The sequence below is a fragment of the Montipora foliosa genome, chromosome 2, assembly GCF_036669935.1.
Source record: "Montipora foliosa isolate CH-2021 chromosome 2, ASM3666993v2, whole genome shotgun sequence".
In the NCBI taxonomy this organism is placed as follows: Eukaryota; Metazoa; Cnidaria; class Anthozoa; order Scleractinia; family Acroporidae; genus Montipora; species Montipora foliosa.
In genome coordinates, this window is record NC_090870.1 from 3,686,437 (window position 1) to 3,698,697 (window position 12,261).

A 12,261-nucleotide genomic window follows, 5' to 3' on the forward strand; every position below is an offset into this window, starting at 1 on the left:
TTCATATTGAATATGAACAGGAGGCCTGACATAAAGCCGTTCAGTTTTATGCGGTTCTTAAAGTTTTATAAAGTTTTAAACTATTTTGAAAAAGAACGTTGCTTTCATGCGCAACTAATCCTTCAAAAAGAACTGAGGATTCGAGGAAATTCAGCCCAGTCCCGGGAATACGAGATTAGCGCACAAGGGTAGATTTCTGTTAAATTTGTTAATCTTAATTCAACTTATAGCAAACCTCACAATGAGACGAAATGACAGAAAATCACAAAAAGCGGGAGATTTTATTGATCATCTACTCCATTGAACCAACAGGAAATTGAAATTGTCTACAACTTCTACCATCTAAGAAAATGGAATCAACACAGATATGTCCTCTTTAATATTTTTTGAGTTTTGTTGGTGGTTCCTTCGTTTTCGTTTTAAAATCATATACAACTAGTCCCAAACTTATGGCAACTTCCGTCATCCAGGATAAACTACATGCAGTTTGGACTAAAAAACAAACAAACAATTACAAGATATAAGGAACATTAGATAATTTAAACTCGATCGGTCATTCCAGATGCGAGTTGCTCACTCTAAATTGAACCCAAAACGTCACAAGGCGTATATATTATGCCATTTTACAATATGGAAATATGCCAAATCAGACTGGAAAGAATCGTTCCGATGGGTATCCTTTTTATTCTCAGTGGTTCGACCACATTTGCTTGTATTTGAATTTCACTAGATTTTAAATTTCTTCTTGTTTTTGTCAATTCTCCTCCCGAAATCTGTCAGCTGCCGTGGGCTGGGCACAAAGAGGGCAAGGTGAATCTGCCCGAACCCGGGCTCTTCTTTATATTTTCTTAGTTCGCAGGGGCGTAGCCAAAATTCTTCAAAGGAGGGGTTGGGGTCGCACTATGTCAAACAGAGGGTACTCACCTTAATAATGTAGGTTGTTTGCTTAAAAAGCTCACAAAGGGGGGGGGGGGGGAGGGGATCACGGGCACCCCAGGACCCCCTAGCTATACCCTTGGTTGGGAAAGGGCCATATCTGATAGAAGTAATGACAGCCTTTATCAACTGCCCATCGGAATAACTAGCAACATTTACGGAATAGAAAAAAGAAAGGTAAATAATAATAATGAGGAAAGATAACTGTGACCTTGGACACCAGTGACGTGTCAACGATGTGATACTTACTGGTCATCCTTACAGTCGCAGCAGGTCTTTTTGCATCTTCCCATGTTATCCCGACTCCTGCACTGTAACCGCCTCTCTACAGCAACGCACCTAGAAGTGGGAAACTCATCATCGCACTGTGCATATCCTATGGGATCAAATCAAATCAATGTAAAAATAAACATGAGTCAGTAAAGGACCCTCCCTCGAAAGGTCGTGTGCGACAGCTGCATTCTGCTTAATAAACAGTCTCATGGAAAAAAAAAAAAAAAACATTAAGCAATATTGCCTTAATGTACCAACATGGTTAGCCAACAAAATCTTGGGCAACATGTTAATTTTGGAGAGTTTAGTCTTTCATGGTGGATGACGTTAATTGAGCCCGCGTGATTTTTCGTTCGATCACTATTCGCAAACCATTCTTGATACGTTCAGCCATGCGTCTAACATCATCACTCAACAATATTGCAGGCAGTTACAATATTGCTGCGTTTATTTTGTCTTAGGAACAGGTTGCGTGACATATTGTCACGTCACTTCCCATATGTTAAAGGGGAATAATGAATTTTATCTTCCTTTTTCTCTCTGCTACTACAGTTCCTAGGATACAGTGTCCTAAATTAACGATAGAAAGAAAGAAAGAAAGAAATGTAACTTTATTCATTTTAATACAATGAAAGGGAGAGATACCAGAGGTTATCCCTTGCGAGGGTATCCGCCCGCATCTTATTAACTGAGAAAGTCGATTTTGATGAGGGAGGAAAACCGGAGTACCCGGAGAAAAACCCTTGGATTCAGATTGAGATCGACTGAATAGGGCTTGAGGCCAGAGTTGAACCCGGATCGCAGGGGTGGAAGGCACGGTTGATAACCACTAAGCCATCCTGACTCCTGAGTAAGAGCACGGTAGCCATTGTGTATATCAGATAAATTCTGGGAGGTCGACAGGTTGCGTTGTCTCTCTCCTCAACGACAAACGAGGAAGAGAAGAGAGACCTTGAGAACGAGTTTGGGAGGCGAGTGCTCTCTCCACTGTGCCAACCAACACTACTCCCCTTCATATTTTAGCTCGCATCAAATCCTCGTGCTTATTGATAAAGCCTTGCTCGAGTTGAACTCTTGTTTCTTCCCGATACTAACCGAAAGCTTTATTCAGATTCACAATTAACAGTTTGAAAAGCCAATAAACTTGCGACCTTAATCCAGAGCATAAAGCCAATCCTGATAACGTAATGAATTTGAACAAATTTGATCAAATGCAACTGGCCTTTGCAAGAGCAATAAATCAAAGGATGATTTGTGGATCTGGGAATAAAATCGCAGTATCCGTCTCGTAGAAATCAATTCATCCCTTATATGACGCCAACTTTGTCTCAGATGGTCGAATGCCCAACATATCAGCCTGTGTAACGAGCGTAGCTGATAAGGGGGGTGGGGAGAGATAAAAGAGGCAGCGCCGACGCATGCATTAAGGTGAGCTTTTAAACTCCTTTACGTGTTGTGCTTAAAAGCACGTGACGTTTTTGCCACGGACGGTAACCGGAAGTGAGAAAAGTGTCCCTTTCTTAACTCAGTGTCTTGACACTACCACACTGAAAGGAAAGGAAATTTATTTAAGTGTCTTGTCGTTCTGCTGGAGCACTAATAGACTATTTTACAGCTGTAGCTAAGCTGCCTGGCCTAAGAATGGAAGCGAGGCTGCCGGTGACCCTGTTTTTTCATACAAACCTTTGTGCTTTTCTAACGTTAATGTAGACTAATTTGAATCACGACAACGCAATTTACATGATAAAAGCAGTCAGGTGTGCATCAATTCAAGGTCACCGGCAGCCTCGCAGCCATTCATAGGCTAGGTCACTGAGCAAACAACTGTAAAATGACCTATTGGGGACACTGTAAATTGAAATTGACAATTAACACAAATCAAGTCAAATGTTGGTTTTTGAGGAAGGGGGAAACCGGAGTACCCGGAGGAAAACTTCTCCAATGATGCAGAGTAGAGAACCAACAAACTCAACCCACATACGACACCGAGTCTGGGAATTGAACCGGGTCTACATTGATGGAAGTCGAGTGCTCTCCCCACCCTGCCATCCCTGACCATTTATATTGCTAAGAATCGTTTCACAAGATTAGAATACAAGTTGCTTGACAATGGGCAAAAGGACAACTGGGGCAGGATTCAAACATACGACGTCCGTAACACCCGGCCGGTTGGGTGTTCTCCCCATTGGGCAACTGGAACTTACTGGAGAGCTAGGTCGTTTATCTTGGTCTTGATTGGACAATGTATCCCACTAGTCTGCGGGATCTACAAAGTCATGCGCCTCAGTTTGTTGAGTGTTTGTTTCTCCATTCAGGACCTACAATTGTAGATAAGCGACATAGCTCTCCAGTAAGCTCTCTAGTAGCTCAATGAGTAGAGATCCAACCGGTTTAACGGAGGTCGTAAGTTCGAGTCCTGCTTCGGACTCTGATTTTTCGGTTGTCCTTTCGTCCATTGCCAAGCAACTTGTATCTACTTTAATACTCTTCAACGCCGCTATTACACACCAAGAAGAGATAAGAGATAAGAGAATAATTGAGAATATAGCTATACTTAAAAATAAAACTCAAAATAGTATTGCACTGCAAAATGCTGGTGATAAACAGTTCCAGTCCCTTATGGTTCTCGGAAAGAAACTATACTTATTGTAATCATGATGTACAGATGGTTGAATAAATGAAGTCGTCGAGTTCACTGGACAGCAAAACACCCAGATAAGGATGCTGCTGGACAGCTTCCAGGGTTCTCTCTCTGTCCTTCTCAAGGGCGCATTACACCTTTCCATCGTTTCATGTATTTGGAGATGATTTTAAAACTCTAGGAGGGAATGTCAAACGAAATGTTTACTTCGGTTTCTGTCCCTCAAAAACGTCGCGTGCTTCTCCCCTGATGTAAGGCGGGTGCTCCCATCACTACGATTCGTCGGATTCCTCAATATGCAATGAATGAATAGATACCGGTATTGTATTATCGGAGTGTTAATGAGAACTTACCCTGGCATATTCCACACGTGTAATCACATTCCCCCCTGTACTTGTCGCAATCTTCGACAAACCATTTCGGATCGATCACATTTACGCAATCATTCCTCTTGTCCCTACAATCTGTAATTTCAGCAATCGTTAGCAACTACCTACGTACAGCGATCCTATATTGAAACATTCAATCAGCACCTGAAAATAATGAAGTCTAGGCTATACTGAAGTCTTGTAAATATCAACATTTAGGACATAATACCAACAAGTCAACTAACGATAAAAATATTGACTTGAGGCAAGGATCCCAATAAAGACACAACTCGCTTAACGTTCACATTTTTATACTGTCCGCCACCAAGAAACCCCAAATAAGGACGGTCGAGGTGAAAGAACATCACACCTTTGAGGTCCTTATTCTAATAACGTTCCGGTGTTTTAAAACCACAGATTACTGCAAAGGCACACATTTAAATGTACTTCCAGAAGCCCATTATAAGCTCCTGGTACTTCTTAATTGATAAGTACATCCTATGTGTCGTCTTTCTTCTCCAGCCGCCATGTGGGAAAAGCTACGTGGCTGGGTCCTTATGATACGAATATTTAGTGGTGCTAGGATTAATTAAAGTATACAATGACTGTTAATAGTATTAATAGACCATATTCGTATTCTCAGTATTGGACTGGAACTACCTTCTTGCAATGGAGGGTAATGCGGGGGAATATATTAACTAGTGTTTGCATTTGAAAAGATTTCCCCGCATTATAGCCTCCATTTCAAGCTAGTTCCAGTCCAATACTGAGAATACAAATATGGTCTATTGGTCTAGGAGTGACGAAAGTCGCCTACATGTTGTAGCTGGCTAAATAAACAATGTGATCTATGAAAAAGAACCTGCTCACCTCCTGCATTTGTCGATGGAACATAGAAAAAGCGGCGATTTAACCACAAAGAAGTGCTGCGGCGACTCAAACCTGCAAGAAGATGTTTCAACGGTGCTGCAAATCAAACTTTTTACTCCGACCCGGCTGTAAGACTTCCGGGGCATGTTGACACTAATCTGCATTATTGCCCAATCTTATGACGTAGTCCCAGCGCCCTTTGCTCACGTTCAGCTAAGTAGGCAAAAAATGCCTAAAGAAGTTAGTTGTTTCAATCGCTTGGTTGAAAGTCGTCAACTTCTTGATTTATTAAATATACACCCATATTTTTTTTTTTACGTTTTTAGCTTTGGTTCTTTGGTTCAACTCCTTGAGCCCACTCCACACCCACTAAACCCCAAAATGATCGTAGTGAACGCTACTCTGGCGCCTTAGTATTTTTTGATTTAGATAAAAAGAATGAGAAAGACAACACGGTTGTTCCTGGTACACCACAGAGAAGTCCGGATTATCAAGTAAGCTAAATCTCTGCAGCTGTATTGTTTTTTTTTTTTTTTTTTAACAAATACACCATTTTACAGCTGTAGCTTAGTTACCTGGCCTAAGAATGGAAGCGAGGCTGTCAGTTACCCTGTTTTGATACAAATCGTTTTTGCCTTTCTAATGTTAATGTAGATTAATTTGAATTACAACAACACAATATTAATTAACATGATACAAGCAGTGACTGTCTGTGTCAATACAAGGTCACCAGCAGTCTCGCAGCCATTCATTGTCCGGATATTGAATCAAGTCATCTTTGCAGTGAAGCGTGTCAAAGCCGTACTTCAAATAATGGATAAGACGTTAAAAGCAGTTGAAATGCTGGCCACATCAGCACGCAAACCGAACGTGCTACACACTGCAAAGATTTACTCATCAGCAACATATTTGTCGTTACATGAATTTCTAATATGTAACGTTACGCCCTTTTTCTTAACGTTTTTTTCAGTAAGTGATTATAAAAGTTATTGATAAAGCATCCCTTTTTATGCAGAAAAATATATCGTCCTATATTTGTTTATCTGTTTCGAAATCTGGACTGCTCCAATTTGTCTACTGTCGGCAGTTACTCGTGTCGTTTCATCGATCAGTAGTCCATTTAGAAGATTCGAAGTCGACCACTCATGCTGAATTACTTCCTACAGAGCCGTATGAGAGGCGGGGCCTACGGTTAATAGTCAGTTTTACGAGAAGACTTGAAATCCCTACCATATTCCGATGAACCTACTCCACACCCTAACAAACTAAGGAAGCACGTTTTTCCCACAGGGTCTCGAACCCACGTCCTCCAGCACTCGGAAAATCTGATGTGAGCACAGTGACAGCAGCAAGCCTTTTGCATAGAGAACTTTCCGGTATAAATGCCAGAGTCATGACTTTATATTTCCAACTAGTCATATCATGTCATGTCATGTTCCATCTCCGGGGTAGGTAGGAGTAATTGGAAATAATAGGGGTGTGCGTCCGACAGGTAGGGGTAATGGGGGAAGGCATCTGGGACGTGAAAGGTCGAGGTAAGCGCATATACAGGATAGCTTCATTTTCGGCTAAAAAAAACAGCACCGATTTGGTCAGTAGTGAAGGAAAGTAATAGTTGGGTTGTGAAAACTTAATTGTCATTCACGTGATTTGTGTGTAAACGAGGCTACACCTTTAAACCGAGGCAGAAAATAGATACTAGTTCCTAACAGAGAAAAAACTCCAAAAAACTCTGCGTGGTGGCTAAAGGTGGGTCAAAAACAGATAGTAGTTTCATGAGCGTTCGCAGATTAGGACTGCGCCCTTCGGACGCAATTATTGCCCTTAACAATATTCAACAGTTTTTGTTTCCGGTCATGTTTGAGCAAGTTAGATGACGCTTCCTTTCAGTTGCGCAGAGGAAATAAGAACTCGAAAACCGCAATGTTAGCAGGCAGAAAGGGAATTTACTTTCTAAGGTGGGGAATTGCGCAAAAGCTGCACTGCAAAAACCTAGAAGCTCTGGCCCGATTCATTTTAAGTGGAAATATTTTGCAATCGGAAATACATATTTGCTTGTGTGGATGCCGACAACACATATACCTCAAAAACGCGTGCTTTGTGTGCTAAAAATGACTTAAGACAGCAGGAGAAGAGTAAATGTTAAATACTCGCCACCTTGTCTATTTCATATCGCGTAAAATAAAGCTGGTGAGCTCAGTAGCTTTTCAGAAAGGGGGATGGCGCTTTTCTTCCGATCAAATAAAATTTAATTAAGCAAATCGTTCTCATCCACACGAGAAAAAAAGAGTAAAGTTCCAAATTTATCAAACACTTACGTTTTGGGATTGAGCTGGAGGAAACTTCAGACAGAATAGAAACTGCTGCCAGGAAGACCACAAGGAATATGAAGTGATTTTTTGTCGGCTGCCTCATCATCTTGCTGATCTGCATTCAGTGTTTTGGTTGAGAATGTCCTCAAAAGACTCCAGCTATAGTTGTGTCGCAGGAATATTTCACTGTTTAAATTGTTTAAATTGCGGTTATAAATACCCTGTTATTGCAAAGTCTGCGTTTTATAAGCACAAAGGACTTAATTTTAATACCTGTCTACGCGTCTGTGTATTACGAATTTCTTTGGCGTCTTTAGAAGACACTGGATCTAGAGAAAACGTCACCGGTGCTCGCGCTCGGAAGTTGGTTATTTCAATAGTAAAACCATTGGGGTCTGAGATGGAGTTACTACGGCACTGACAAGAAAAGTAAAACAATATCGGTTTTCCGGCCGGTCTATATCGTTTCAAAAAAATATCATTCTTGTAGGACAGGGTCGTATGGAAAATATCCTGTCAACATCACTCGAATAGTTTGAGACAGATGATCTGCCCGGGCGTGGTTTCGACATGGCGTGGGAACATCCGATGGCAGACAGCAAGCAAACGATTTTTTGAAGTGAAAAGAAAATCCCACTCCAGATATTTCACAATATCTTGCTACCAGGACTCGACTGCGTCGAAAGTTCGAATGACTTCTCCGAGAACGAGGTGTTCTGGATTTATTCATAATTTTGTCATCAGTTCTCAATGAAAAAAGAAATACGACTTGAACTGCCGGACTCCATTGGCTACTTCTACAGTTATACTAATACCACATTTCTTCGCAAAGCTTTTGCGTGGTTATTGGCACTCAACCGGTCTCACCACGTACTTAAATAATTAAAACGTTAATCACATTAGCCTCTAAAAACGGTTAAATTTAATGGGAGCTTGTGAATGCCACCCTCATTTGTGATCACATGACGTTTGCTACACTAAGAAGTTACCGTGCCATCATGGCACTATAAATTTCAAAGGCTATGTGTAACAGTCAATTGACTCTCAAAATTATTTGGACAATTTCTGCTGGTAATTTTGCAGGTCGTGCTATTTACGAGGATTGCCAAGATCATCGAAAAGCAGTTGATTTGACTTCATTTACCGGTTAGGGAAGGTACGTTCTTAATTGGGAGGGGGGGGGGGGGGGGGCTTCGGAGGGGAGGGTCCTTAGTAATTTTTTTATAAATTGGGGAGGGTCAAACCTGTTTTATTCTCAACCCGGGGAGGGTAATAGTTTTTTTTTGCAAGGAAAAAATTACTCCATGTCGCTTCTATTTTGTATATACATGCAAAGCTAACAGTCGAGATTAATCTAAATTATTTTACAGGTGTCGAAAAATTTACTTATCAAAGAACTATCTTCTCCCAACAAACATAATTGTCTCTCTCAACCCGTGCCTGCTTTCGCCCAATTATTTTGATGTTTCCGCGCAGGGGTCTGGTATACTGAATCAGTCTCCGGTGAGGATTCGTCACTTAAAATAAGCTAATCGAACCTGAACCGACAACTCGATCTACTACATCACTATATTCGCCCTTAGGGTTTGGGAACCACCCTAGGTCTTCATCTTTCCACTTCTCTGGACTTGTGCTTTCACTTGTTCCCGCAGCCGATGTGCCATCAACTGAGTCAGAGGAGTAGCGGGCATCCTTTTTAGAATGGCCAGTCGACAAACAGCCACAATAGCCACAAGTTGCTCCATCAGACCTCATGAAATCCACGCATTCACCACAAGCACATTTCCCTATTTCTATTCCTCGTACATCCTTGCCCATTTTCAAGTTTTCACAGTACAATCACCCACCACGCAATTAACTACTTTGTGCGCAGATGAACGAGGTTATATGAGTAACACTTCCAGTTTGGTATTTCCACTTCCGGTTATTTTGGTCGTGGATAGGTCGAGAGGGATGGGGGAGGGTCAGATGTTTTTGTTTGGGTATTTTTGAAGGGTCATGCATTAATCCATTTCAGGACGTGGGCGGGCTACGACTTATTTCGCAAAAAAATTCTGATACCCCGTCCCACCCCCCCCCCCCCCCCTCCCCCCAATAAAAAACGTACCTTCCCTCAACAAAGTGCACTAATCTGGATCATGAATTTAACCAAGATTTTCCGTGACTCACTTTTTACGGTTAAGCCTTAACTTAAGACATTGGGGTATTTTTTCCGACATTCCATGCATGAGTCCGAATAAGCGTATTAAGCGTTAAGTTCCAACATGCCAAGCAGGTAAGTATACTTAGCAGTTAAATAAACTTAAACTTTCGATCAAATTCACGTCACCAATAAAGTATGTTCCACATTCCCTGGTAGATATAAATAAGATATAAATACACCCATGGATACACTTTGAATTGTCTATATGGGACTGTTTGGCCACTTGAATACTGTGCTTTCGATTTTCCGAGGGTTGCCATACTTTCATGCATGGAGAGTTATGACCAGTAGTTATACTCTACCAAAAATATCACAGTTCAATTCACGAATCGGTAATTATGCTTTGTGTAAGGTTTTATGTAATGGACGTTAAGCTCACATTTTAAGAAGAAGATCGATAAACAGCGTTGGTGATAAGGTCAATTCTATCGATGTTCATGTTATTTTCCATCAAATGCAATGTAGCACTGTTAAAATTTATAAATACATTTGGAAACATTTGTTCAGAAGAATTCCTCATGCTTCACATCCGGGCCAGTGGAAGCTTTATAAATCCTTTTGTCATCCCGAACAAAGAAACATGTTGGTTGGATTAAAGGGAAAAAAAGCACACTAGGCCTGCAAATATGTTATCAGTAGACAGTCACATCACGATCGGGAGACGAATGATCGAAAGGATTTAATCAATTTATTATTGTTTAACCAGGGAAGTTTTCACGCCAAGCGGCCATGTAATGTTCTGTTTATTATATAGATATTGATGAAATGTCTAGATTTAAAACAACTTGTTTTACTCGTTTTCGAAATGATGAAAAAAAGAGGTCACCAACCGCTAAAACACGCATGCTGTGTAACATGAAACAAGATATGAAAGTTATGAAAAACAAATCATGATAATGTAAAATTTTGCAATAAAAATGTTAATGAAGTAGAGAAGAATTATATTAAGGCACAAAAGTATCTTACAATGAAGAGGAAGCTTGCGCTTTATTGGCTAATCGTGCTCGTTACCATGACGACACCTATATTCTCACATGTGAAAGATAAAAATGATATGTTCACTGCGCGCGGTAAAGATATGATTTTTTAGTAAAAGGAGAAATCCTGGTATTTCATCAGTACCTATATAATAAAAATTGACATCACATGTATGGGCTTAAATTTAATAACATTGGGCATTGTGATATATTTCTTATTGTGTCTACACACACTTAATTTAGTGGCATTAATAATTGCTGTTCAATACAGTTTGTGTAATGACAGAGGAATTATAGTTACGTTACCTTTTGTCATACAACAAAGAATAAGCATTTAATGACTGCCTCCAAGGGAAACAGTGAGTTTTGTTTCCCCGAGACCCTCAATGTTCCCCCTCGGGAACATTGAGGGTCGAGTTCCCGTGGGACAGTCATTAAGTGTTTTGTTATACCTCCCAACTTGTTATACCTCCCAACTCAAAATAGAACAATACAATACAATACAATACATACTTAATTGACCGCTCCCCATAGGGACTTTTCAGGGCCAATGAAACTCAACGAAACGACGGAACAGAACAACAACAACTGTTAAGAATCCCAACTGGCTGGAGGCAAACCAGTTGGCTATTTACAAGTGCGGCTGGGAAGTTGAACCAGGGACTACCAGGATCAAATTCAGTTCAACGAGTGGTCAGAGCGGGTCTTGAACCCGGGATCTCCGGATCTCAAGGCAAGCGCCCTAACCACTGGGCCACACTGCCTCCAGGGTGAGGCTAAATTGCGAGGATGGATGGGTCGTGGGTCGTGTTTGTTTGAAGATTAAAAAAGATATATATTAGCTCCCTCAGTGCTCCGTCCAATTTTGTCTTATGTCTTAGGTCTTGTCCGTTTCGAGAATTTCCAGTCGTTGATAAAAAAAAGGTTTAGGTTAGGGTTAGGGGTTAGGGTTAGGGTTAGGGACCCACGACCCACGACACACAACCCACGACTCACGACCCACCCACCCACCCACGTCGATTAGACACTCTCAACAGTACACGGATGCCAGCTTACGACTTTATTGCAAAATGTCACCAATCCCAGTAATTTGCATATAAAATAAGTCACAAATCTTGCTAGTATATTCTGAGCTTTTGTCGCGTAGAAGCTGTTCAATTTTTTTTCAGTTCTTGTTTGAAACCGTTTAGCTGGCATGCCTGCGTAAAAATTATTTGCTTGACGCGGCTGGCATACAATTTTGTCGCGGTTTCAAAGTTGCACGACCTGATCACGTGCGAGTCGAAAGTTCAAGTCGTTGCTTCCCTAGGGAGTTAGTGAGTTTTGACCCATGACACATGACACGTCCTCCTCCAATCGGAAAACGTATTTGAGTTGGGAGGTAAAACAATTCAGTTTGTTCATCATGTAATGATCAACAAAGTTATATAATAATCTCTTTTAAAACTAGAACACAACACGAACGCGTCTTCGTCGAAAAAATTATGTCTTTTAAAATAATAAATTATTGTTATATAAGACATTGAGTTTTTCGATTTAATTGTATCATGTTGTGAACACAATCAACTGTTGGTCACAAGACATTTCCTGTGTTCATTGATTTTAAACGTGGTACAAGCGCTGCATTTTTGTTTTAGGCTTTATACACCATACGTGTTGCACATAGATCTCACAGGATGGA

At 40.8% G+C, this 12,261-nt stretch overlaps 1 protein-coding gene across 1 annotated transcript; it reads right to left on the bottom strand.

The window, feature by feature from the left end:
• Positions 1–262: 262 nt before the first annotated feature.
• On the bottom strand, positions 263–7,813 carry LOC137992118 (uncharacterized). Its single transcript, XM_068837242.1, has 6 exons — positions 7,674–7,813; positions 7,407–7,586; positions 5,089–5,160; positions 4,204–4,314; positions 1,186–1,312; positions 263–492 (listed from the first exon to the last, which is right to left on the bottom strand). Exons 2-6 carry the CDS (start codon positions 7,519–7,521, stop codon positions 477–479), a joined length of 441 nt encoding a protein of 146 aa, XP_068693343.1. The 5' UTR covers positions 7,522–7,586; positions 7,674–7,813; the 3' UTR covers positions 263–476.
• Positions 7,814–12,261: the final 4,448 nt, after the last annotated feature.

Coding starts and splice junctions, on each gene's coding strand:
- LOC137992118 (XM_068837242.1), bottom strand. CDS start 7,521: ATGCAGATCAGCAAGATGATGAGGCAGCCGACAAAAAATCACTTCATA. Junction 4,315..5,088: donor TCCATCGACAAATGCAGGAG/GTGAGCAGGTTC, acceptor CTGAAATTACAG/ATTGTAGGGACAAGAGGAAT. Junction 1,313..4,203: donor CACGTGTGGAATATGCCAGG/GTAAGTTCTCAT, acceptor TTGATCCCATAG/GATATGCACAGTGCGATGAT.